We start from the raw sequence: 26,870 nt of genomic DNA, 5'->3' as shown, positions 1-26,870 counted from the left end.
GTTTTTCTTCTTTGTAACTAATTTTTCACTAAATTTTCACCTCGCCAGTTTGGGGTACAAGTGAGTTCCTAACTCTTTATTCTCTAATTAATTACTCAACCTTCAAATGTTCTTGTTGGCTGAAAGCTCCATATCTTCCTCTCGAGACCTCTCTTACCTTCTTTCCCCAACCCTTAAGGGTCTTAGTTAACCCAGAGGAGGCTACTCCTGTTTTTAGATACAAAACCAAGGAGGAAACTAGAAATCCTGCTGAGTCGTCTTGCACTAATTGATACTACATGACAGACTATTGAATGTTAGCTCTATGTTGTCCGTGGACGTGTATGTCCACTGCTGTGGCTAAGTCCTCCCTGCAGATGTGGTGAATAGGACATGGTCTCAAGGTAAATACCTTGGTTCCCATAAATCATTGTCCCCCAAATTCCCTTACTATATGCTAAGGCAACTAGAGAAGGAGAAGCTTCTGGCCCAAGCCAGGTGACATGTCATCTCTCCACAACTGTTACGCCTTTGTGTTAAGCCTGAATCCTTCACAGATACTCCCTGCCCCCCAACCCTCTGCCTCCACTCCTGTAGTTCTTTACTTCCAGCAGACCTTGGTGAGGGCCACTCCACAGGATTCTGTAACTTCACATCTTGGGCAGAAGGAGATAAAGTCTTGGTTTTTGTCCTCTAAGAAGAATCTTGGTATCCTTTTGCAAATTCATACCCTAAATTTTCAGCTCTGGCCTCAAGAAAAGTGATACACTTTTCATCAAACTACAAAAGGCTTGGGTTACCTTTCCTGGAGGTCAGTGGATGCCTATTCATTTGGTCAGGTTGCAAAAAACAGAAGTCACTCTACATATTGAAAAAAAATTTTTCCTTTTTCTAGTTGTCTTTATTTTTGTTGATTTTATTTCAGCTGTTTCGAGGGGGTGTATTTAATACAGGGGATTAGGTGCTTACAAATCATTGGGAGATCCAAAGGGCAAGATCTAGGCTGAGTCCCTTCAGATGAGTCCTGGGATGATAGGATCATGTCAGGAAGTGGAGTGTTCATAAAGCTGAGACCGTGGCTGCTGGCCATAGCTGCTCATGGCCTTAGCTGCATTCCAGAGATCAGGAAGCTGCCACCACAACTGTTGGCTTCTGAGCCACACAGATCCTGCTGGATCCACCACTGCAAAAATAGATGCCACTCGCCCTGCCTTTTGAGAGACACTGAGACTCTGATAATCCAGAAAATTCCATGTCTAATAACCTCACTTGCCATCAGCCAGCAGAAAAGCAGTTTATGCTTTACTTCCACTTCCCAAATCTCATGCAAGTACATCTGATTGGCTACACTTACATCATGTCCAGAACCCTAGATACAAGGGAGTCTGGAAAATGTCACATTTAGCATTCTGGCTTTGGCCTAAGACAGGCAAGTAGGAGGATGGGAAAGATGTTGTGCTCCACCTACCACACCAGTCATGTATATTTCTGTGGCAAAAAAAAAAAGGCTACTCAAGTGATTCTCCCACTAGGAAAGAAAATCTGCTGCAAAGTGACCGTGCCCATCTAAGGACAGAGAAGCATTGGGCATAATTTTCAGAGTCTCACATAACCCAGCAATACCTTACTAATCTAAACTTAACATCCCTCCTCTAAGGTCTTTAAAATATTCTATTAGAGTGGATGATTCCTGGGTGAAATAGTAGAGGTGTGTGGCTGGGGGAAAGGATTCCAAGAAGAAAAAAGGGTCTATGGCCATAGCTGAGACCTGGTCCTCTACCTGCTGTGGATTTATCAAGCAAAGGGGCAAAGTCAGTTCAGTGAATCAGCACCAATCAGTTCAACCCAGAGCACCCTGTTCAGATCCTTGCCTCCACATCTGATGGGTGGAGATATATTGGAGCTCATTCTGAAGATGGAGACAAGGATGGTGGAAAACCTGGCAGTTATGCCACCTGGGGAAAAGCAGAAGGAAATGAGAAGGTTTAACCTGAAGAAAAAAAGAAATTGAAGGGGAATATCTCCATGTATATGATTCATTCATTCATTCATTCATTCAGTGACTGTTTTACTGAGTCTTTTTTGTTTCAGGCACTCTGTGAAGCAGATACAGAGATAAAAAGATCATTCCTGCTTGAACCTGGGCTGGCAATTTTGCAAAGGAGGCAGATTTTTTGATGATTAAAAACAATGATAAATTATGAATTATAAATTATGCCAGTGCTGCATAGGAGGTTTCCATAAGGTAGAGAATAAGAAGGGTTTACCTCTTCCTAGAGGAGTCAAGGAGGGGGTTCTTGAGCTGATTCCTAGAGGAGTTATAGAAATTTGCCAACTAGGGTGGAGAGGGTGGTTTAGGAAGTGTAATAGTCTGTATAGGGATGGAGAGATAGGAGAGAGAGTGGCTTACCTAGGAAATGACATACATTTTTGTTATTATTGGAGCAAAAGTGCAAAGAGATAATGCCAAGAAATAAGGGTGGACCAGGATCTAGGGACTGTGCTCCTCCTCATTCCTCCTGGGTGCGTAGTGTCTTTATGTCTCCCAGCCTCCTCTGTGGTTGGGCATGGCCTGTCAATGGCATGTGAGTGGGAGTGAGTGCTCCCCTTCACAGTCTGGCCCACCAAACCCTTCCTGCAGTGATCGCCCACTCTTCCTCTGTCTGGATGGCTACAAGCAGACTCACTACATGGGAGGACCCTGAGTCTCTACATGATCACATGGAAGGCCCAGGTCCCAGATTTGGGGATTTTTCTGTCCCAGCATCTAGCAGAGCATGAAGGACCTCATATGCCCTGCTGTCTGTCTTGAGATGTTGAGAAAGCTGTCTTTTGAAGAGAGATAAATCTATCATAAATGACCGTTGGGGGTAAACCTGTTTGAACAAATGACAGTTATAGACAGGCAACTTTCAGTTCATCTTCTTTTATCTGTTACCCAAATGTTGTTTTTCTCCCTCTCCCCTCTCCATCCACCTCCTCCAGAAAATTTAATAAATACAGAAGTTGGCTATATCCAGTCACAAGGCAGCCACGAGCATCAGCACCTCCTCATGGTACACTCCTTCTCTTCCTCTCCCTGCCCTTCTCAGCTGTTCCACATTGGTGTCTCTCCCCCCTGGGACTCTGGGCTCACTGGCCGTCTCATGCCATGCTCCTCTGCTACATTAGCCTGCGTGCAGCAGTGCAGGGGGAGAACAAATGCACCCTCACCATTCCTGGCTCATCCCTCTGACCACCCCACCCCAGGTCTTGAATGTGTAACAGATTTGATGGACATTTGGTAGTAATTAGAGGGGAGGTTTCTGCAGGGAGGAGGAAATTTCAATGGATATTTAGTCTGGCCAGTCCAATATTGTAATCTAAAGGGAGAAAAAGCAAGTTATTTCTTCCTTCTTCCTCCTCTGTCTCTCTTTCTCAGAGGGGACCATTCTTCGGTCCTTGACTCACAGGGCGTGTGTGTTCCTTAGGGTCCATCTCTCTGTCCCTCCATGGCAACGCAAGGACACAGTGGGTCAGCAGTTTATTTCACAGAGTCTGAGCCTGTTGGTGTTGAATTCCATCAGGCAAAGCAGTCAGAGGTGGGTTTTGGCACTCCATGTCTGGTTCTCTCTGTCTCTCTCTCAGGCAATGCCATGTGCAGAGATGCCTACCACAGTTCTCCAGAGGGTTTGTGCTGGTTCAGACGTGTGCATGCACATACACACTCATACCACATAGCTTCCAAGGTCACATCATTCTCAGAGACAGTTAAGTCTAAACTCAAATTAAGAAAGAAAAATATTTTCTGAAACACGGAATCACCCAGAAAAATTCCCCTGTCTACAATATTCCTCTATCTACAAAACAATCCCTCTCTTAAGTCATGGAGTTTTACAGTATTACCCAGAGTGGCTCTGATTTGGGGCCAGGTGTCCTCCCCTGGCAGCTCTCTGTAAGGGAGAAAAAGGCAGCAGGCTTGGCACTTGCCCACGGCCCCTCGCCCTCTCAAGAGGACTGTGTCCCAGATCCTCCCCATCTCACTGGCCTGGATAGCAGAGCTTGAAAGGAGAATGGACCAGCTCTTCCTGCTGTTGATAAGAAACAGTGAGGGTATAGACTTTGGGAGTTTTTCACTTTTGTTCATTTATAGATGACTTGATTCTGTGCCCACTGGTGGAAAAGGCCTAGAACAGTACCCCCATTTCTTTTCTCATGATAGTCCTGCCATGACATAGTCCCTACCTTGACTTCCTGTTCTGATGCCCTGAACCATCATGTGAGAAGCTATAGCCCAAGAGCCAGCAGCAAAGGAGCTAGTAGCCTTGGGAAAGTCTGTATTCATATGCCCTCTAGCAGAGCTCTGCTGGGGTCAAGCAGACCCGTAAGCCAGAGTTCCAGGGGAGACCAAGGGTCCAAGTTACTTGGTGTGTTCAATGATGCTTTTTTATGACTTGTCCACTTTCTGTATGTTGCCTTTCAATAAAAGGCTAAAAGATAGTCTTACCAGGTATTAAAATTTATTATGAGGCAACATAATAAAGACAGTAGGACTTATTAATAATTGTAGGTAAATAGGTCAGTAGAACTGAATAGCAGATTCACACATAGATCTGTATATAAATAAATCTGAAATTAGTATGTATGTAATATGTACATAAAGATGATAATTTAGTTCTAAGAAAGGAGTGCCTGGGTGGCTCAGTGGGTTAAAGCCTCTGCCTTCAGTTCAGGTCATGATCCCAGAGTCCTGGAATCGAGCCCCACATTGGGCTCTCTGCTCAGCAGGGAGCCTGCTTCCCTCTCTCTCTCTCTCTCTGCCTACTTGTGATCTCTGTCTGTTAAATAAATTTTAAAAATCTTTTAAAAAATATTTAGTTCTAAGAAAATTGGGCTCAACTGGCAGAATTGATTCTCTGTCTAAAAAAAAAAAAGTACTGAAACTGAAACCTTCATCCTTCACACTGGATGAAGAATTATATTTTAAAAATGAGAAATCCTGACATAAACTTGTGTGCAAGAAAACTTCCTAGACAAGGTAAGAAAGAAAAAGTAATAATAGATTTAGCTCCCTAAAAACTTTAAATGCTTGCGTAGAAAAGGAGTCCATTGTAGGACAAATATTTATAGTACTTATGACACCATAAGTGTTAGTATGCCTAATTGGTAAATTTTCAAAGAAATTGATTTTTTTTGAAGATTTTATTTACTTATTTGACAGAGATCACAAGTAGGCAGAGAGACAGGCAGAGAAAGAGAGAGAGAAGCAGGCTCCCCATGGAGCAGAGAGTCTGATGTGGGACTCAATCCCCGGACCCTGAGATCATGACCCAAGCTGAAGGCAGAGGCTCAACCTACTGAGCCACCCAGGTGCCCCTCTAAGAAATTGATTTTAAAAAGCACAAAATAACAAGTACGAAAATGTGTGAAATTAAGAAGTGATCATGCACATAGAAGGAGGGCTTTTTAAAACATCCCCTTTGGGGGTTAAAAAAAGTCAGAGACCCAGATGTGTGCTGTTGCCTTGGCCACATGTCATTGGGGACAGTCGGCTCCTCCCAGAGGGGTTCCTCCTGGGAACGTTTTAAGGTGCTGTTTATCATTCATGTTTCTACCAAATCCCTGACTTCTTTATGTCTTTTTACTTTCTTCCCTCTGCCTGGCTAATTTTTGTTTGTGGAAATGACATCTTGTCTTGACCATGCATAGATGATTTAAATTTAATGATTCTTCATTCCTCTACTTGTAGGTCCCAAGACAGGAGTCTCACTTCTCCCTCCTTCCCTCCCTTCTCCCTTTCTTTCTTCCTTTCTATTTTTATTTTTATTTTTAGAGCTGCTGTCTTCTTTTTTAAAGTCTTTTTTTTTTTAAAGATTTTATTTATTTGTCAGAGACAGAGGGAGAGAGAGAGTACAGGCAGACAGAGAGGCAGGCAGAAGCAGAAGGAGAAGCAGGCTCCCTGCTGAGCAAGGAGCCCGATGTGGGACTCGATTCCAGGACCCTGGGATCATGACCTGAGCCGAAGACAGCTGCTTAACCAACTGAGCCACCCAGGCGTCCCTAGAGCTGTTGTCTTCTAATCTATCTATCCAGCCATCCCATTCCTCTTTTATAGTCTTTTTATACGTCATCCTTAAATTCTCAGAAGTCACAGAGTTCTCTGATACTAAGGAAATCTCCATACAGCCACTCCAGAAGCAAGCACATGCACACACGCATACACACACACACACACACACACACACACACACACGTGCACGCACACACACATATACATGCACAAACTTAAAATTTTGGAAGTTCGTAAATGCTTTTTGACTTTCCTCAAGGTGGCACGGATTGAACTAAGTTGCTCCTGATTATTTTTCTTTAGTCAAGTCGTCTTCCTTTATGAATCACCTGTAAAAGAAAAGAAGCTACTCCATAGTCTCAGTCCCTTCAAGGAGTCTTATCCCAGGAAATTCCAATCCTCTATGCAAAAAATCCCACCACATTTGGAAAGCAATTTAAATCTTGATTGCATGTTTTGGGAAGATCCCAATGGGAGAAACTATATTCGTAATATTTCAAAAACTTTCAAATATCATCTCTCCCTGTCTCCACCTTTCCCAGTAACTCAGGCACATGGCAACTGTCTTGAACCTCCTCTTTTCTCTGTCCTTCCAGAATGCGTTTCAAATGCCTCTCATGCTGGCTCTTAGATTTTCTCCTCCTCTTCTCTCATTGTCCAAGTGTATTCAGGTCAGCACTCTGACCTTTTTACGTCACATAAATTCAAACAGCATGGGATCTCCCAGCCTCTCTTTTACCCCAAATCTGCCCACTCCAGGAGATGAGCTTGTAGACACAATTTAGCAGAAAGCAGAGGAGGAGAGAGCCTATGAACATTCTACCTTCACATGTTTTCCTGATATGCAAAAGAAGAGTAAATGTACTCTTTTTTTTTTTAAAGATTTTATTTATTTATTTGACAGACAGAGATCACAAGTATGCAGAGAGGCAGGCAGAGAGAGAGGAGGAAGCAGGCTCCCTGCCAAGCAAAGAGCCTGATGCGGGACTCAATCCCAAGACCCTGAGATCATGAGCTGAGCCAAAGGCAGAGGCTTAACCCACTGAGCCACCCAGGCACCCTAAATGTGCTCTTCCTAACCTGTTTTCTGGCTGATCTGGGTTGTTCTGTTCTGGAGGCTCCCCTGATAGGTCAGGCGGCCACGTGCGGTCCCCACCCCACCCCACCCCTGCCTCAGCCCTTCGGTTCCTGGGGATGAAATGGGGCTCCTGTCCTTCACCTCTATTTCTGGGGGAAGAGTTAGGAGCTGCTGCATAGAATCTACAAAAGCCTCCCCAACCCCATCTACGAGATGCAGAGGGATAAAGATTCAGCTGAAAGAACCATCACAGGACCACCAGTACCAGAGAAGTCTGAGTATGTCAATCAGACAGAAATACCATTGAGATACAGCTGCTGTTCCCTTAGTTTTTGTTTCTCTGCAGTATCGACCCTAATTGTTAAGTAGGTCCATTTCTTTTTTCTTTTTTTTTTTTTTTAGCAGGGCCATTTCTAAAGGAGTTTAGCTTGGTCCTTCACAAAGACACCCAAAACATTGGTTGAGAAGTACTAGACCCCGAACGTGGAGCAGGAACCATATATATTGTGGTGTGCCGTGGACTTGAGATGCGTCTGGACGTGAACTCCCCATTTTTGCTCACTAAGTCCGGGCAGTTGGGAGGCAGAGCTCCAGTCTGTGTGGCTGAGGGGATGGTTTTGTTCTGATCCACTCGCATGCCTTCTGTGCAGATTCTGCCGGGCCTCTCCCCAATCCTGCTGTGTCTGGGCTGGGCAGGGTTCTGCCTGGAGCCCTTGCTGAAGCCCTTGGTTTTGGCTCCCGTGGTTCCCATAGAATGTCACAACCCAGCACCCCAGCAAAGGCCTGGGCTCTCATGCCCGTTTTAGAATGTTTTGCCCGTTTTAGAATGCTCCTCCTTGGGCCTCTCTTGCCCATTTTAGAATGTTTTTTCTGAAATGATGAAATATTCTGAACACATTCTGCTGCCTTTTTTAAGGTCCCTAAACCCAGAAGCTGCCTTGTTCCAGTCCCACCGTCCTCCTGCCCTCAGTCTGGCCCCATCAGACTCGACTGGTGTAGAAAGAGGCCCAGTCCTCTGGACAGGAGGGGAGGAGAGCGACCTGCTTTGTAATGCTTCTAAGCCTCCCTGTGAGACGTGAGCCCACAGCCAGTTTTCCCATCTGTTACACTTGCTTATGTCCTGTGAGAATTATCTTGGACTTGGTCTAAATTTCCTTTGGTATAATCTTATCCCTACTTCAACTCCTGACCCCCTTGGGAAGCCTTGAGCAAGTCTTCTAATTCCTCTTCCCCTGCTTTGACATCTCGGTCTGGACTAGCCCTGTACAGGCTAGCTCTCTCCCAATGCTATGCCCTCCTAACACCACCTGGCCTCAAAACCGAGCTCCCCTTCCCTAGCATGGCCTGTGTTCTTTTTTTTTTTCCCCACCTTATTTTATTTTATTTTTAAAATTATTTTTATTAACATACGATGTATTATTTGCCCCAAGGGTACAGGTCTGTGAATCATCAGACTTACACATTTCACAGCACTCTCCATAGCACATACCCTCCCCAGTGTCCATCATCCAGCCACCCTATCCCTACTTCCCCAGCCCCCAGCAACTGTCAGTTTGTTTCATGAGATTATGAGTCTCTTATGGTTTGTCTCCCTCCCGATCCCATCTTGTTTCATTTCTTTCCCTCCCTACCTCCCACGACCTCCTGCCCTGCCTCTCAAATTCCTCATATCAGGAAGATAATATAATATTTGTCTTTCTCTGACTGACTTATTTAGCTCAGCATAATACCCTCTAGTTCCATCCACATCATTGTAAATGGCAAGATTTCATTTCTTTTGATGGCTGCATAGTATTCCATTGTATATATACACCACATCTTCTTTATCCATTCATCTGTTGATGGACATCTAGGTTCTTTCCATAGTTTGGCTATTGTGGACATTGCTGCTATAAACATTGGGGTGAACGTGCCCCTTCGGATCACTACATTTGTATCTTTAGGGTAAATACCCAGTAGTGTGATTACTGGGTCATAGGGTAGCTCTGTTTTTAACTTCTTAAGGAACCTCCATACTGTTTTCCAGAGTGGCTGTACCAGCTTACATTCCCACCAACACTGTAGGAGGGTTCCCCTTTCTCCACATCCTTGCCAACATCTGTCATTTCCTGACTTGTTAATTTTAGCCATTCTGACTGGTGTGAGGTGGTATCTTTTTGTGGTTTTCATTTGGATTTCCCTGATGCCAAGTGATGTGGAACACTTCTTCATGTGTCTGTTGGCTGTTTGGATGTCTTCTTTGCAGAAATGTCTGTTCATGCCTTCTGCCCATTTCTTGATTGGATAATTTGTTCTTTGGGTGTTGAGTTTGATATGTTCTTTAGAGATTTTGGATACTAGCCCTTTATCTGATATGTCTTTTGCAAATATCTTCTCCCATTCTGTCAGTTGTCCTTTGGTTTTGTTGACTGTTTCCTTTGCTGTGCAAAAGCTTTTGATCTTGATGAAGTCCCAATAGTTCATTTTTGCCCTTGCTTCTCTTGCCTTTGGCGATGTTTCTAGAAAGAAGTTGCTGTGGCTGAGGTCAAAGAGGTTGCTGCCTGTGTTCTCCTCCAGGATTTTGATGGATTCCTGTCTCACATTGAAGTCTTTCATCCATTTTGAGTCTATATTTGTGTGTCATATAAGGAAATGGTCCAGTTTCATTTTTCTGCAGGTGGCTGTCGAATCTTCCAAACACCATTTGCTGAAGAGACTGTCTTTTTTCCACTGGATGTTCTTTCCTGCTTTGTCGAAGATGAGTTGACCATAGAGTTGAAGGTCTATTTTTGGGCTCTCTATTCTGTTCCATTGATCTATGTGTCTATTTTTGTGCCAGTACCATACTGTCTTGATGATGACAGCTTTGTAATAGAGCTTCAAGTCTGGAATTGTGATGCCATCAACTTTGGCTTTCTTTTTCAACATTCCTCTGGCTATTTGGGGTCTTTTCTGGTTCCATATAAATTTTAGGATTATTTGTTCCATTTCTTTGAAAAAGCTTGATGGTATTTTGGTAGGGATTGCTTTAAATGTGTAGATTGCTTTAGGTAGCATAGACATTTTCACAATATTTGTTCTTCCAATTTATGAGCAGGGAACATTTTCCAATTCTTTGTGTCTTCCTCAGTTTCTTTCTTGACTACTTTATAGTTTTCTGAGTACAGATTCTTTGCCTCCTTGGTTAGGTATAATCCTAGGTATCTTATGGTTTGGGGAGCAGTTGTAAATGGGATTGACTCCTTAATTTCTCTTTCTTCTGTCTTGCTTTTGGTGTATAGAAATGCAACGGATTTCTTAGCATTGATTTTATATCCTGACACTTCACTGAATTCCTATATGAGTTCTAGAGTTTTGGAGTGGAGTCTTTTGGGTTTTCCACATGAAATATCATATCATCTGCAAATAGTGAGAGTTTGATTTCTTCTTTATGGTCTGTGTTCTTATTGGGCTCTCTTCTAGCCTGCTGACACCTTGCTAGAGAGGAGACCCAAACCCCAATGATGTGTCTCCCTTTCCTAACAACCCTGCTTAGCCATCATCAGGCTGGAGGCCTGCTGCCTGGGGATCTCGGAACACCTTCCAAACAACAGTAGACATCAAATACAGTTGGAGAGAAATCCAAGCCCATGGTGCAGAACAATGAACCTCATGGAAAGGAAAAGCCAGTCCCTTCCCACAACACAGGCCATGGTGCTGCCTTCCCTCCTGCAAATGGTCAGGCTGGGAAAGAGCATTGAATGTGGGGGTTGGGGAGGGAGAGGAGCTGGAGGGGCACAGGGATGGGCCACTATGTGTGTTCCCACAGGAACCACCATTCGTGGGAGAACAATGCAGACAGGGCATTCCCCCTCACCCCGAATTAGCTGTGTGGATGGCTTTCCCGAACTTCATGTTTTCTGGAAAAGAAATAAAAAATGGCCATGCCTGGAGATTAGACAAGATGAAACACAGGAAAGTTCTGTAAGCGATAATGGACATTGTTTGGAAAGGCAGCAAGGGAAACAAAGCCAAGTGCGGGGTGAATCACAGCCTTAACAAGTGTATTGACCTCTGCTCTGGTCTCTCTGAAGCAGAGAGGGCAGATCCACGATCAGGGACCCTGAGTCTAAGAGCTGCAGAGACAAGGATCCCCTGTACAAAATAGCCTCCGCCCACCAAAAATGACACGTAATTAAATTAAGCTCATTGTGTCTACAGACTATGAGCGCATTTGGGGTTTGCCAGAGGTGAGCTCAGAGAAGGCTGTGAGCTGGGACAGGTGGGACCCCGTCTGTGCCCACTGCTCTTCGGGACCAGCGCAGTTTTAACTGAGGGACTATGCAGAGGGGTCCATCTTTGGGCCTCCCCAGACAGGGAAGAGGTAGGCTCAGCCTCACCTCTGCGAGAGCCATCAAAGATGCAGGTGACACCATTGGGTTGGCCCTGGGCTGAGACAAGCAGGACCCCCATCTTTTCTAGATATCTGTGGCAAACATTTACTGCTAACCCCAAGCTCTGAACAAGAAGCTCAGCCTGCTCCAGGGAGTTTACAGGCTCTGATAAGGACTGCAGAATGGCCCCAGGACTTCCATCCGAGGGTCCAGAGACCATGTTCTCTATTATTTACTACTCACCTACCCTCTGTAAGCTTCTTGAGGGTGCTCAGTCCCATCACATTTGTGTTCCCAAGGTGGGGCTCAAAGCCAGGCTCTGTGCTAAATGACTAGTAGGCAAAGAATAAGTGAGGGGAATGGCATAGGTTTCCCATGAGTATCATGTTGAGACACAAAGGTCTCAGTGGAAATGCTAGTCAAGGCCATGATCAGGGATCTTAGGGATGCATTGTATCTGAGAGGCAGGTCAGGACCAGAATGGAAGAGGAATGACAAGCTATTTTCACAAGAGTTCCCCAAGGCATAACTCTTACAGAATCTGGGGTCATGTGTTCTAAGGATCTAGATAAGAACTGCTCAAATCCCCATCTGCTGAATTAGTCCTTATTGTGTCACCTGTGTCCACCAATGTGCACCCCGTTCTGATCTCAGCCCCTTCATCTGATTGCCACAAATGAGAAAAAGATCATTCCATGTTACCGGCAGTCTGAGAGGACAACACAAAAACCATAGAGACCCCCCAGATCTTAAAAGCTGTTTGCACTCACTAACTGCTAGGATTTTTAATGGGCCAAAAAACTCAACTGAGCCCCACCAACCTCAGCCAGTTCCTTCCTCTGGATCCCCTTTCTTCCTTATCCCACCCTCTCTATCCACCTGCTACCATGCACCTGAATAACTCTGCTCATTCTGTTGTGTCGAGTGGTCCAGCTCTGACCAGATCTACTCCCAAACCCTGGCATGGTCAACTCATGATGGGCCAAGTGAGAATGAAAGGCTATCTCTTCTGTTGGTGGGACAGAGGACCGCAGGGAGCCCGAGTCCTTGGAACCACACCCACTCTCCCTAGAAGACAATATAATTAAAAATAACAAAATAACATTCCCCTTCCCGTCATCTTTACCATGTAAGGAAAGGTGTGTCATTTGCAGATGAATCTCTTAATTGTCCAAAGTCATCCAGGGGAGTGTAGAAGATAGAACTGCCAAATTTTGGTACTCCTTTCTTAGTGCTCTTCCCACTGTACACAGCAGATGAGCCCAGAAGGCAAGGCTGTGTGTTGGGCTGGCACACTGCATACAGAGACTTCCCCCATCAGAGCTGGTCATTCCTGTGTCTAGAACGCACAGAACTCCAGGCAACTAAAGTAGAGCTTTACGAAGATACAGGATTCCAAGTCTGTGCCCGCAGATGGTCTGTAATCTAAGGAAGGAGGCAGAGTATGCCCACAGGACAGAGTGCATGAGCAAATACAGTGACCTGGGGACGGAGAGGAAGGCTCAACAAACATGTGCAGCATTAAGTGCATTGTGGAAGGCTTCCTAGAGGTAGTAACAGCCCCTTGCTTTCTTTTCTCTTTGTTCAAGTTGGACCTCAGGGGCAAAAGGTGAAGTTAACATATTCCACACATCGTAGCGGATTATCATGGGTCTATGCCAGGCTCCTTTCATGCTTTGTATGCTTTTTGCTTTGCTTCTCTCCATCCCGTTCCCTTCCTTTCACAGACAGCCATTCTAACATTGAGTGTGACCCATTTTTTTGGTTGTGTTCTTGAAAATGGGAATTGTTGATCTGTACACTTGCATTTTAAATTTATGGAGACAGTATTAGCTCACTCTGTTTATTTTAGCTTTTGGTTGTTTGTTTTTTCACTAAGTGCCATGCTAAGATTTACCACTGTTTCTCTGGTCTGTCTGGCCCAGTGCTTTCAACAGCTGTATTACCCTGCGAGGTGGCATCAGCCTGACATGACTCCCCCAGTCCCCCATGATGATCCCTTGAGCTCACTTCCAATTCCCTGCACCATAAACAACATAGCAATGTGCATCTTTCACCCGTGACCCCTTATATTGCGTTGATAAGGTTTGGGGACAATAGACTCAGGAGCAGAATTGCTTCTTGTGCAGACTTACCATGGCTAAGGGACACGGGTCTCTCCCTCCAGGGGCTGCTCTGGCTACACCCTTACCAGCCCTGCCCCTAAATTCCTACGGCCACTCCAGCCCTGGGCACAAGCCCATTTTCTTTTTCTTTTTTTTTTTAAATTAAAAAAAAAATTTTTTATAAACATATAATGTATTATTAGCCCCAGGGGTACAAGTCTGTGAATCACCAGGTTTACACACTTCACAGCACTCACCATAGCACATACCCTCCCCAATGTCCATAACACAGCCACCCTCTCCCTCCAGCCCCCCACCCCCCCACCCCCGCAACCCTCAGTTTGTTTTGTGAGATTAAGAGTCTTTTATGGTTTGTCTCCCTCCCAATCCCATCTTGTTTCATTTATTCTTTTCCTACCCCCCAAGCCCCCCACGTTGACAAGCCCATTTTCTGATTTTTGCCAGTCCTACCAGAGTAAAGTAAGAGCCCACCGTCCGCATTCCTCAGATTAGCCGTGAATGTGGGCATCTCTTCACTTTCTTGGTAGCCTCATTGCCCCTTAGGACGTCAAGTCTCCCTTCTTTCTCTTGACGATTTGCAAGGATTCCTTGTATGTCCTGAAAAGACCTCTTCTCTGCTGCTGTCGTCACCCGCCGGGGACAAAGGAACCCATGTGGCTGCCCTTTTTCACGCCCTCCTTCCCTCCTTCCGGGGATATGGGCTTGGTCAGGGCCACAAGCACAAAGGCATAGGAACCCCTTCCCCTCCTCCCCTCTGCGGACCTGGCCTGAGGACTGCAGTCTAGGAAGACTGGTAACAGACAAGAAAACCTGGCCCCTGTCTCCCTGGCTGCTAACCTGCTGTGTCAGTTTCACGAGTTAATAAATGATTGCAGAAGCTTTAATTGCCTCAGAAGAAATTGAGATCAGAGGTGCTTAGGCCTCACTCAATTAACTTGTGCTCCTCAGGGGGCCTGAGCGGGGGAACAAGGGGCAGCCGGTCGTTAATTACACATTCTGTGGCCAGCTGTGGCTGCCTTGTCTGCCCACATCGCTCAAGCAGCGAGCAGGTGACTCTGCCTCAGTGAGCTGAAGTCACAGATCCCTGGCCTTGGGGGGTGGGGGGAGTGGGACCCTCACTTCCCAGTACATCTTCTCTGGGTGGCCTTTCTCTCTGCAGCCCCCCCTCCCCTCCCCCAAGCCTCTCCTGGAAGAATGGCCTTTAAAATTCCCCATCACTGGGAGGGAGACAAACCATAAGTGACTCTTAATCTCACCAAACAAACTGAGGGTTGCTGGGGGGAGGGGGTTTGGGAGAAGGGGGTAGGATTATGGACATTGGGGAGGGTATGTGCTTTGGTGAGTGCTGTGAAGTGTGTAAACCTGGTGATTCACAGACCTGTACCCCTGGGGATAAAAATATATGTTTATAAAAATAAAAAATTAAAAAAAAAATTCCCCATCACTTGGGGAGGGTATGTGCTTTGGTGAGTGCTGTGAAGTGTGTAAACCTGGTGATTCACAGACCTGTACCCCTGGGGATAAAAATATATGTTTTTAAAAAATAAAAAATTAAAAATTAAAAAAAAAAAGATTCCCCATCACTGACCTTTTAGGGGGCCCCACCCCCTCCCCGGAGTTGCCACGTTCCTGTAGCTCTCCTGTACTCCTCCTTTCCTCTTCCTTTCTGGCCTGGTATCCTCACGGACACAGTCCAGAGCCAGTTTTCTGGGCTGCAGCAGATGATGCCCCAGGCTCTGCAAGGTCACCTACCCCCCCACACAACCCCCTGCTGCCTGCAGCCTGAAATCCTCCCAAAGACTTTCATTCCTACATCATCTTTAAAAGGGGCCAGATGGGGAGACGCAAGCCCGTTAAAAACACAGATTCCTGGGCCCCTTCTCTGGAGATGGGGCCCCTTCTCTTGGTGGGTCTGGAGTCTGTTTTTTGACACCTGACTCAGGTGATTGTTACTGTCAAGATAATTTGGAAGACCCTACTTCAACCACCTTAGCTCCTGGTGAAGTAAGTGCGGGAGAGACTGCAGCCTCATGGCCAGCCTGGCCTGGGGCCAGGAGGTCCACTCCCTGTGGCCCTGCTGCTCCGTCTCTATCTTGCTGTGTGTGGTGAAGCCAGTCACATGTCCTCTCTGATTTGGTTTCTTCATCTAGGAAATAGATACTGGGCCAGATCTCAGAGTCCTTCCATTTCCATGGATCATTTTTCTCTCAGTAGCTGGTAGGTTAAATAAGTATAATGTATGATTTTGTGCTTAAGAAACATCTTTCTTTCTTTCCTTCCTTCTTTTTTTTTTTTTTTTTTCTTTGAGCATCCCTTTACTTTAGAATGAATTCCGTGGGGGCACCTGGATGACTCAGTGGGTTGAAGCCTCTGCCTTCAGCTCAGGTCATGATCCCAGGGCCCTGGGATCGAGCCCTGCATTGGGCTCTCTGCTCAGCAGGGAGACTTCTTCCTGTCCACTCTCTATCTCTGCCTGCCTTTCCGCCTACTTGTGATCTCTCTCTCTGTTAAATAAATAAATAAAATCTTTAAAAAAAAAAAAAAAAAGAATGTATTCCATGGAAGAAATTTTCTCCTGCCTCTGGATGAAAACATGGGCCAGTCCCATTTCTTGTCACCCACTCTTAGACGATAGCCTGTCGTACCACTCAGCTACAGCTACAATCTCAAAGTAGAAGTTGGAATCGTTGGATCACTGACAGCGTGTTCTCATTTGGGCCAGTTTGGATCTGCTTCGGGTTGAAAGCAGCAGGGGTGGTGTGCCGTGTCCCTCTGCTGTCTGTACTTCCCCACCTCTTCCCTTCCTCCCACCACCCCCAAGAGGGTCTGTTTCACGAGCTGCCACATCGAAATGGGGAATTCTTACCGGTTATAAAGCAGGGGAAGCTTCAAAAGGGCTCTTGCTTTTGTATATTTTTTGTGTATGTGAGCTCTTTGGAGGTTGCCTGCTGGGCCCCTCTCTCCTGCAGCTCCCTTACCCCAGGCAGACACATCAGCCCTGTCCCAGGCATCTCTTGCAGCCTCTTGCTCAGCCCCAGGGCACCTGGATGTCCAGTCGCAGTTCTTGTCAAGCCTCCGGGGGGCGCTCCTGGACAGGACTCAGGAGAGCCAGCCCGGCGCCAGCCCAGGCGCGCCAGCCCCAGGCCTGCCGCCCTTGGGGGCTCAGGTAAGGGATTAATGGTTCAGCAGCAACTTGCCAAGGAAACCTTCCACACCATATCTTCACAAATTTTTGACCCATCTGTATTTTTCAAAGTGGGAGAAAGGCTCCTGGATCCTGAAATAGACTATTGACATTTCCATGTGTGTTCCCCTGCATGGGGCTAGGGAAGAGGGACCTGTCCCAAACTCATGGGGCGTCCTCTTGTTTCTATCAGTTGACATCTCAGTCAAAACTTAGATAGGAGGAGCGCCTGGGTGGCTCAGTATGTTAAGCCTCTGCCTTCAGCTTGGGTTATGATCTCAGGGTCCTGGGATTGAGCCCTGCGTGGGGCTCGCTGTTCAGTGGGGAGCCTTCTTCCCGAGACTGCCCCCCCACCACCTGCCTCTCTGCCTACTTGTAATCTCTGTCTGTCAAATAAATAAATAAAATCTTAAAAAAACAAAAAACAAAAAACCTAGATAGGAAACATCTCCTTGGATATCCAGCTACCCGTGACTGCCATTTTAATGAGAATAAGAACATCTTTGAGAAAAAGAAAGCCTGAGCGCCCACAACATCCCGGGTCGATCATAGGCAGGAAGGCCTTGATCTAGAGGAGACGTGAGGGTGGGCCTGGGCCAAATCTGTGGGTGAACGTGGGCCTTCTCAGCTTTTCCCAGAGTTCTGCTCCTGAGGCCTGCTGAACTAGATGAGATCCAGGACTTGAGACATTAGTGTGCCCTTGACCTCCAGCTTGCAGCTGCCACAGAGAGCCCTGCGCTGGTCAGCCCATCCCTGTAGAGGGTGGCTGTGGGGATCCAGTTATCAGTTGGGTTCCCTTCCCAGTACAAGACCCCCAGCGGGGCCTTACCCTCTCAGGGCAATGAGCCGAGGGAAGCCTCACTGGAGAGTGTCCTCCTTCCCACTCTTCTGTTCCCAGTCTAAGGCCCAGACTCTCCTGGAAATCATGTCGAGTGGATATTTAAAGAATTTTCATTTTAAGGGACCTCAGGGAATGATTAGCTTGCACTGGATTCGTAAATGTCCTGGTAGGACTTCGCCACCCCTCCTCCATTGGCACACCAGCGTGAGCGTGTGACCCGACTGTCCTGTAGGCATGCTGTCCTGAGGCAGGTTGGGATTTAGGAGTGAGAGACAGGAGTGTGGGGCTGTGGGCACTATGAGTATGGACAGGCCCAGGGAAGGATGGGGAGGGAATGGGAGAGAGGTATGTGCGGCCATAGAGAAAAGAATCAGCCACGTAGGCAACAAGGACACATTTGCCAGGGGACAGGCCAGAATTCTCCAGGAGAGTGTGACAGAAGTAGCTAGACCCCCTTCCCCACCTTAAGCCTCGCTTCCCAGAATAGGCAGAGGCTCGTGCCCAGCGTCCTGCTACTGTGTTGGGCCGTGGGTTCCGCACAATGGCACTGAAGGAAGGAATCAAGGACAGAATGGTATGTGGCCTTACAAGCCTGTCTTCAGGTTCCTAGGCTGGGGGGTCTCAGAGACTGAGGCAGCCATGGAAGCCAACAGACAAGTCCCTTTGGGGGACGTCCACTCAGTCTCCGAGTCTGTCTGTGCTCTTGCCCTCCCTCTCCAGCTCTCACAGATCTTCCTCTCTCTTCTCTGGCAGGAACTGATGCCCATGGCCATGACGCACCCCCAACCTCTGTCTGCTCGGGTGCAGCCTGCATGACCGAGCCGTCACTGCCCCGCTGTTTTGCGTAAGTGTGAGGAGCAGGCTGAGCCTCACCCCCAGGAGAAGGTGACTGGGCCCTGGGTGGGGAGGGATGTTGGTGGGGAGTGAGGTCCAGAAAACCTTGGTCTCAGGGCAGGTCCCGGGAATCTTTAGTTGGCAATGGGTTTGTCCTCTTTGGCTGCCCTTGCTCCCTGACTTGGCTACCACAGAACCCATCTGCTGGGCCCTGGGAGGGAAAGTCTTGCTTCCGGCCTTGGGAAGCTCAGTAAAAGGCAGCTGGGTAGGATGAAAACTACACAACACTGACCCTTGGGTCCTGACTTGCTATTGTATGACTTGAGGGGAATCACTTAAAGGTCCAACTTTCTCTCCTGCATGTGGGGGTTTTATGGGGTTCCGAGGTACATCTGTTATCTTTTGCAGCATGACAGACTCCCACAAACCTAGCAACTTGACACAACACACACGGACCAGCTCACAGCATCTGTGGGTCAGGGCTCCAGGCATGGCCAGCTGGGTCACCATCTCCGGGCCTGTCATCAGGCTGCCTTCAAGGTGTCTTGGGGCTTCAGTTTCATCTTGAAGCTCACCTGGGGAAGGACCCACTTCTGCTCTCACTTGTGATGGTCCAGCTTGATTTAGGTCACTGGGCGGAGGGCCAGAGGCCACCCCCGTCCCTGGCCACAGGGGCCTCCCAACATGGCAACTTGCTGCGTGCAAACCAGCAAGGGAAGGAGTTGGCAGCAAGAAGGTGGCCAAAATGGCATACAGTCTATTCACAGAGGTGACATCCCATCGCCTTTGCTGTGATCTGTAGGTTAGAAGCAAGTGTCAGATGCCCCTCGAGAGCAGGGGAGCACACTAGGCATGACTACAAGAGGCAGGGCTCATTTGGGGCTGTCTTAGAGCCTGCCCCTCCCAGGAAGAGATGGAAATGGAAGCAGTGTTTAGACTGGAGAGTGCCGTTTAGATTCATTTGCATTAGTTGCAAGAAAATGAACCCACCTGCAAAGACAGGAGCCCTTGGAGATGGGGATTTAAATGCTAGATTGTACTGTGACCACAGGGTCTGCAGGACAAGAGGCTGGGTCCCGGCCTGTTCCCCACGTGTCCTTCACAAGTGACTTCTGGGTTCCTGACTATAAGGCCACATTGAAGCCGACATCTAAAATGTCTGGGCAGTCCTTTTCCCCCCGCAAATGACTGGTTTGAAGGATTCTCTTATAGTACCCAAGGGGCTCTTGCATACGTGACTCCCACTTTTTCCTCACAAGCACACTGGTAAGCTGAGTTTTTTTGTTAAGCTTTCTTTCGCAAGTGAGAAAGGAGGTCAGCCTCCAAGATGGGGCAGCCACTAAATGGCACAGCTGGGCCTCCGATGGGCCTTCAGATGTGTGCCTCTGCCATGCACCCCCACTTTCCAGCCACTTCTGTGGAACCGCTGCATGGTACCCAAAGAGGGGAGGCCAGGCGTGGAGGTCAGAAGGAGGGAGGGCTGTGTTCTTATATAGCTTCCTCACTCCCTGTATCCTAAAACAGGCTAATATCTCAGGGGGCAAGGCCAAGACTTGCAAGTAGAGTGAGTCACTGCTGCCTTCCGCTTCAGGTTACTCCACAGGCCTCTCTTGGCTCAAAGGGCCCTACGTGGTGAGTGTCCGGGCAAGCAGGGTCAAGGGCAGACATGTTGTCATAAGGGCACATACATTCTCCCACAAATGCCTAGCAAATCCCGGAAGCAAGAACCATCATGCATCTGGCAAAGTCAGTCAAATTGGACTTGAACAGGGGACGCTCCAGTCTGCGAGACCGGATGGGAGCTGAGCCATGCAACTTGCTGCCCCCCCGGTGGTCGGTCAGGGTCATCACTGTCAGGCCGGGGAAGGAAGGCCTATACTTGGCAGAGGATTAGCAGACACTGGTTCATCAAGCACGTTGCCATGTATAACACTGCAGGGGCAGGAGCCCGATCGGACACAGCTCCTGATCCCAAAGGACTTCTCATGTACCAGAGGAGTCAAGATGTTCCCACATGAAAGCAAACAAGTATCCTACCAAGAGAGGGTTTGGAAAGTGGCCCATGGAAAGGTTTTGAAGTGGGAATCCAGGGAAAGAGAGAGAGAGCACTACGATGGGGGTTCCAGGGGGTCTCTCAGAGCGCTGGAGGGTGGGCAGGATCTAAACAGGTGGACAAAGCAGGCTCATGCACTCTGCTACCAGCGGCCCCTCAGGAACGGCTGTGGCCTCCGAGAGAGTGGGATGCCAATCCTTGCCTGGCTCTCAGCCTCTCCCACTTGATGCCTACCCTACCCGGCCTTTACAGAGTCCTTACAGCTCCTGGAGGCCCCCATGGTCTCTCAGGCACCTGGGCTGTTGAGCCTGCCCTCTCCCCTTGTCTACCTACGGGTCAAGTTCCCACTCAGCTTCTAGCACCCAGCTTGAGCGAAACTGCTTCCAGGAGCCTTTCCCAAGTAGTTAGTCGCTCCCTGCTCGGTGCCCCCACAGCCCCTGCTCTGTGTGTCTTAGGCCGTACCACAAGGTACGTTAAAGTGCCTTGTCAACCCTAGGCCTGGAGCCTCCTAAGAACTGGGCCTGCTTGGTGGAGAGAGGATTCATGGAGGGGGACCGCAGGGGGTGAGCATGCCGGCACGCGGGGCAGGCAAAGCGTGGCGGGGTGCATGAGGATGGCGAGCCACAGAAGGTATCTGAGTGAAGAACAAGGCACCCCTCCTCCAGGCAGACACAATAGGGCCTACGGCTTCTGGCGTGGACTGTTGCTCGCCTAATAGCCCTGCTTGGCCTCCAAGTAACAAGCAGCCTCCTCTGGCGGAAGCACGAACGGGGGGTGAGGGGGGCGGGGGTGCCCACCTCGAAAGAGGGTGATGACTTAGGCTGTCATATCAGGTACCAGAGTACCAGAGTTGGACATCCCAGGGGGACCCCTGAGTGAAATGTCCTTCAGGCTGCAGTGGGAGGCACAGGGGAGGCTGACTTGGGAGCTGCGGGCTTGTCTGTGACGCTCCCAGTGACCAGGGCAGAGTGTGGGTGGTAGGGAGGGGGGCTTGCGGACTAGTCTAACTCTTGGGGCCTTTTTCAGGGGCAACAGTCTTCTCCCAATAGCTCTGTTCCTGTTATTGTCTTGCAGGTCTCTGTTCCCGTCACTGAACGTAAGTGATCATGGTCATTCTTCCTCGAGATGCCAAGGCTCCTCCCGCCCTCCCGCTGCAGGGGCACCACCAGCCTTGTCCCCACGTGCCTGGGGGGAGGTGGAGCTTCACCCCCATTAGCAGGACCATTCTCTAGCCTCGCTGCCACGGTCCAGGGGCCAGAATGCTGCCTGTTGCCCACTCCCTCTGGGTTCACCTTGCCCTTGTCTTGCACAGGAGTTGGAAAGAGGACAGAGATGCCCCCAAAAGGAGTGTGGGTTGGAGTCAGGACAGAACCAGGTGGAACTTGGGAGATTCAGCCCCTGTCCCCTCCACCTGAGTCCGGGGCTCGGGGGGCCACTGCTTTTTGTGCGATTGAGAGCATGGCCTCGGGGTGAGCCAAGCTGGGCAGAACCTCAGCCAAACCAGTCGAAGCCGCAGTTCATCATGTGTGACACAGGGCTAATAACGAACTGTCCCGAAAGGTATTTTGAGGGTTACCTGAGAGGAGCGGGGAGAGCTTAGGGCAGTGCCACAGACTAAGCCCCCAGGAAAGGAAGCTGTCATCTTCGTGCCTTGGATGGAGCCATGAGATGAGGCCAGGCCGAGCAGGATGCGAGAAGGAGAATTAGAGAGAGGCACGGCAAGCTTTGAAACTGAGCAGAGGCCAAGAACGGAATTTTGCTCTCCGTTAGTGCTCTGCTTCTGCTCTTCCCTTGCTCAGCTGTGACCGCCCCAACTCCCACCTCAGCTGTGACTCCCCCACCCCCACCCCCCAGGTTAGCCTGGCCCAGGCTGCAGCCTCTCTCTGCCTTCAGGAAGCCCCGGGTGTCTCAGTGCCCGCGGCCCTTCTCGTCCCGCTGCCCTCAGGTCCTCCCTGCCTCCACCTATGCAGGAAGTCCCAGGAGGCCTCCCCGCCCTTCCCCTCCCCTGCGCGCAGTGTGGCGGCTCCTCACCTCCCTGTGCTCACACGTCTTTGCAGAGTTTGATGGGGCGTCGGGCGGATGACAGCGGGAACAGTTGTGATCACTGGCGGAATCCTAGCTACAGTCATCCTCCTCTGCATCATTGCCGTCTTGTGCTACTGCAGGCTCCAGGTCAGTCCCCGGAGGCCACTGGCAAACCATGTCCCCATTCTAGGGGCAGAAACTGGACCCACTTCCAGGGTGACAAACCTCAAAGCCAGGAAGCGTGGGGGCTGGGCTGGGAATCGAGGGTAGCCAGACCGGAGCCGTGTGTCTCTCACACTCTGTCCACTTTAGGGGTTCTCCAAAGAGGCTGTGCTGGGAAGACAGCTGGTCACTGTGTCGTGCCTCTGGCATAGCTGAGATTTCGGGAGTGGTGGAAAGGGCACCCCTCTGGGGGATCTATGGCCCCACCCCTGTTCTCAGTAGACATGGAGGTCCTGCCTCTCTCGACCTCATCCTGCAGGGTCAGGGTTAGGGTTAGGTAGGGGGAAGGAAAAGGGAAGGTATTGGTTTAGCAAGGCTGGAAGTATGTGCTGGTGGGACGTGGGTGTCTGGTGCTGAGTTTTAGTCATCAAAAAGCGCTCTGTGCTGTGTCCTTGGTGGACAGGGGTATGGGTGCCTTTGTGCCCCACAAGGGGAGCCTCGGCCCTCAAGCGTCCCTCCCCACTGTCCCCTCAGTACTACTGCTGCAAGAAGAGCAGAGCCGGAGATGCAGACGAGGAGGAGGAGGAGCGCGACCTGCCTCCACACCCCAGAGGCCCCAGCTGTAATGCCTGCAGCTCCCAAGCCCCCAATGGCCGAGGCGGCCTGGCGCCTCTCACCAGCGAGCCCTGCGGCCAGCCGTGTGGGGGGGCGGCCGGCCACTGCACCGCCTGCTCCCCGTACAGCTCCCCCTTTTACATACGGACGGCTGATATGGTGCCCAATGGGGGCGGAGGGGAGAGGCTCTCCTTCGCTCCTACGTACTACAAGGAAGGGGGACCCCTGCCCCTCAAGTTGGCAGTGCCCCAGAGTTACCCGGTGACGTGGCCAGGCTCTGGGCATGAGGCCTTCACCAATCCAAGGGCTATTAGTACAGACGTGTAACCCCCTTCACCCCTGACCCCTCCACGTACCTACCTACACTGCTGTCCCGGCAGGAACACCAGGGAGCAGCGGGGGTCCCCTCCAACAGCCCACAAGGACATCTCCGTGTTGTTTGTTTGTTTGTTTTGGCTTTTCTTGCCCCACAGTGGAATGAGAGCTGCCCAGTGCATTGAGAACAGGGCAGGGCCTGGCCCCATGGCCCGTAGGTGGGGGCTGGCAGGACGAGTGGGCAGCCGGGCCTCTTTCTGTGCCTGAACCTTCCTCCACCAGCACCAGCCCCACTGCAACCCCTCTTGCTTCCCTTGCTACCCCCCAGCTTTGGACTGTGAGAGGACGAGCAGCAGGGAAAGCTAAGTGAAGGCTGCCTCCACCCCAAGACTCCTTGAGGGATGGAAGAAAAAAGGGACCCGGGGTGAGGAGAGGTGTGAGAAGTAGGGCACGTCAGCATCTGAGAAGGGGGTGGAAGGTGTTCAGGGGACCTCTTCGGGACCTGCTTGCTGAAATGACACCGAGACCCAGGTCCCAAGACAGTATTGTATTTGGTGATCATGGGGACTGCGGTCCCTGCCACTGTTCCAATGTGGACATTGATTCTGGAACCTGCTATGTTCCCCTTCCTCGTGGGACACCCTGAGTGGACTTGGAAGGCCATGGTATAAGGTTCTTTGTGGGGAATGCATGAAAAAAGGGAAGCCTAACCTTGTCTCCCCGCCCCACCCCTCCCCAGTCCTCCTTCTCTGCCTCCGGAACCAGCTGCCACTGCTGGAGAACCTTGTTGAAGTTTTGTTACTGAGTTTGAACAGCTGGGCGAGTGAGACCTTCTTGCTGAATGTCTCTGGGGCCCGGGTCGGCCACCCTGAGCGGTGGGGGAGCAGTGCTGTGAGGGTGTGTGTGTTCTCAGGTGGGCACACACCTGTCACCGCCCTCACACATCACAGGGGGTGGGGGGCTGTGCAGCCTCTGGGAGCCCCAGAGTGGAAGGGCTCTGATGCATGGACTAGAAAGGGAAATCTGACCTCAGACAGCGTGAGGGAAAGGTGACTGACGTGGCTAGTCCCCTAGCAAGCAGCTGACGGGTATGGGGAGGGCCTGCAGTCTCCCAGGGACAGTGCTGCAGCTGTGAAGCCCCCAACCCCCTTCGGAGGCCCAGCGCTCTACTTGGGCACCCAACCACATTGTCATAGGGCTGGATGACTTCATTGCCCTGGGGACAGCACCCCCCCACCCCAGATTCTATGTTCACTGCCCTCCCTCCGCTGGACTCCCCCAACCCTCCAGGCTCCAGTGAGGGCCTGTTAATTGCTCGAGCCTGGCCCTTAGTTCCCACTTAGAACTCCTCTGTGGCCTGAGGGAAAATACCTGATGAGTTTTCCAGTTGCCTCTAAACTTAGGGGTCCTGCTCCCCCTTCTCAGGGCGCTTCTGAATCAGGGCCTGCTGCAGAGGGTGGGGCAGGGAAGGAGCTATTGAGAGAAGCTGGGCGCACCTGGGAGAGGGGGAGGAGGGGGAGCCTTCACCACACCTCTTGTTTCCTCTGTCTGGAACCTGTCACTTTGCATCTCAGCTGTCATTAGGGCCCACTGGGTGAGGATCAGCGGACCTGGGGTCTGGTCACACTGAGGTCATTCATTGGCTCTAGGAACAGTCATTTATCTTCTCTGAGAGCCAGTTTTCTCCAGGAAAAGGAGACCTGTTCAGATGGACCCTAAGAAACAGCCAGGACTCCCTGAAGAGTTCTGCCAACCATGCGGCTCCTCCTTGCCTGAGTCCTGGAAGGAGCCGGATGCACCTGCCAACCGCCTGATCCAGTGCTCAGGGACGTGGACTGAGGACTAAGCCAGCACCTTGAAATATGGGGTCAGCAGGCAAAACGATTTTAATTGTTCAGTGAAAAGCAAACACGTTTGTCTGATTCTCCCCCTGGGTGATCTCAGACGGTTACACGTCCTTATACCAGGAGGCAGTTCTAGGCAGGAGGTCATGAGGTCTGTCTCCCAGTCCAGACGGACCAGTGTAGAACAGCAACTTGAACACATGCCGTCTCATCACCAGTCCTTATTGGGCCAAGCCCACTCCCTACTTGATATGAGTTGCTGGGTCTGACAGGCATTGTGGCCTCCTGATGACCAGCCCTTGTGCCTTGCTGACCGGGAATTCCACAGCCAGTCAACCACAGCAAGGGCCATTGCTCCTCACGAAACCATAGTATTGTTGTTCCTCCTCCCTTTGGAGAAATTAAGACAGTCCAGTCAGCTCTCACCTGCTTCTGGTTTTGATCTATGGGGTCCCTGAGGGAAAAGCATCTTATAGAGTCCCCTCTCCTCCCGTAGCTTTCCCAACCAAGATCTTGTCACCCTACATGTGAAATCTGGGTTTAGGGCACTGGAGAGATGATGGGCCACAGCTCTCCCCTACACACCCCCACAGCGCATGGGGCATGATCTCCAGATTGCCTGTCCGCCCCCCTGTTGTGGGGAGGGCCTTACCCATGGAAGAGGAATTTATGCATTCAACTGTGCTGCACACTCTTGTTGTGGTGTCTGTGCTATGGGACACTATCTGGACACTTTTCAGATCGTACCCTAACAGGAAGAGAAGGAGAGGCTATGAAGACCCTATCCTCTCCGCCATCTTGTCTCTGCCTCCATGTCACTGCTCCCGCTACAAATTTCCCATCCTGCATCTTTGATAACTTGGAGTCACAACCAAGTGAATGTCCAAATAAATGAGGAATTTGAAATAGAAATCCCACAGAATCCTCTGTTATTCACCCAAGGAGGGGGCAGCCAGGCATGGATTTAAGAGTGAATGCTCCTTTTTATTTCCCCAAATGTCCATTTTCAACACCAAAATCTACCAGCTTCTTCTCCACTCCTACTTCTTCATCAACAGAGCATCCACCACGTTGCCTCCATTAGAGCTCACGCCCAGGGAGGATGTGTTATTTGTTGGGGAAGGGCTGTGAAGTGTAGTTGCCGTTGCCCCTGAGGGGAAGGGGCCCAGGGAGCCTCACTGGGGAGCTGCCCAAGCTTCAGCCCTGCTCCTTGCCCCCAGGGGACTCCCCCCACCTCCTGACAGGCAAAGGGCCTTCTCCACTACAAGTGTGGAGCAATTTTCTCTCCCTCAGGTCAATGGTTGGAAGATCAGAGGGAAAACAAGGTTAACTGGCCGTGGTTCATATCGTGTATATATATATATATATATTTTATTTTTTGCAATTTTTTTGTTGTGATAAAATATATACATA

At 49.7% G+C, this 26,870-nt stretch overlaps 1 protein-coding gene across 1 annotated transcript in view; it reads left to right on the top strand.

The window, feature by feature from the left end:
• The window catches only part of FAM163A (family with sequence similarity 163 member A), a 75,149-nt gene extending 48,780 nt beyond the window's left edge, over positions 1 to 26,369 (top strand). Inside the window, exons 2-5 of the mRNA XM_004762012.3 lie at positions 18,363 to 18,453; positions 21,571 to 21,592; positions 22,554 to 22,668; positions 23,218 to 26,369. Coding sequence (XP_004762069.2) covers positions 22,576 to 22,668; positions 23,218 to 23,625 — 501 coding nt within the window. The 5' untranslated portion in view covers positions 18,363 to 18,453; positions 21,571 to 21,592; positions 22,554 to 22,575 and the 3' untranslated portion in view covers positions 23,626 to 26,369. The remainder of the gene's footprint in view (positions 1 to 18,362; positions 18,454 to 21,570; positions 21,593 to 22,553; positions 22,669 to 23,217) is intronic.
• The last annotated feature ends 501 nt before the right edge of the window (positions 26,370 to 26,870 follow it).

Source organism: Mustela putorius, unplaced genomic scaffold (genome assembly GCF_011764305.1).
Source record: "Mustela putorius furo isolate JIRA1106 unplaced genomic scaffold, ASM1176430v1.1 tig00000496_pilon_pilon_pilon, whole genome shotgun sequence".
Taxonomy (NCBI): Eukaryota; Metazoa; Chordata; class Mammalia; order Carnivora; family Mustelidae; genus Mustela; species Mustela putorius.
This window is presented reverse-complemented; position numbering and strand designations above follow the sequence as displayed.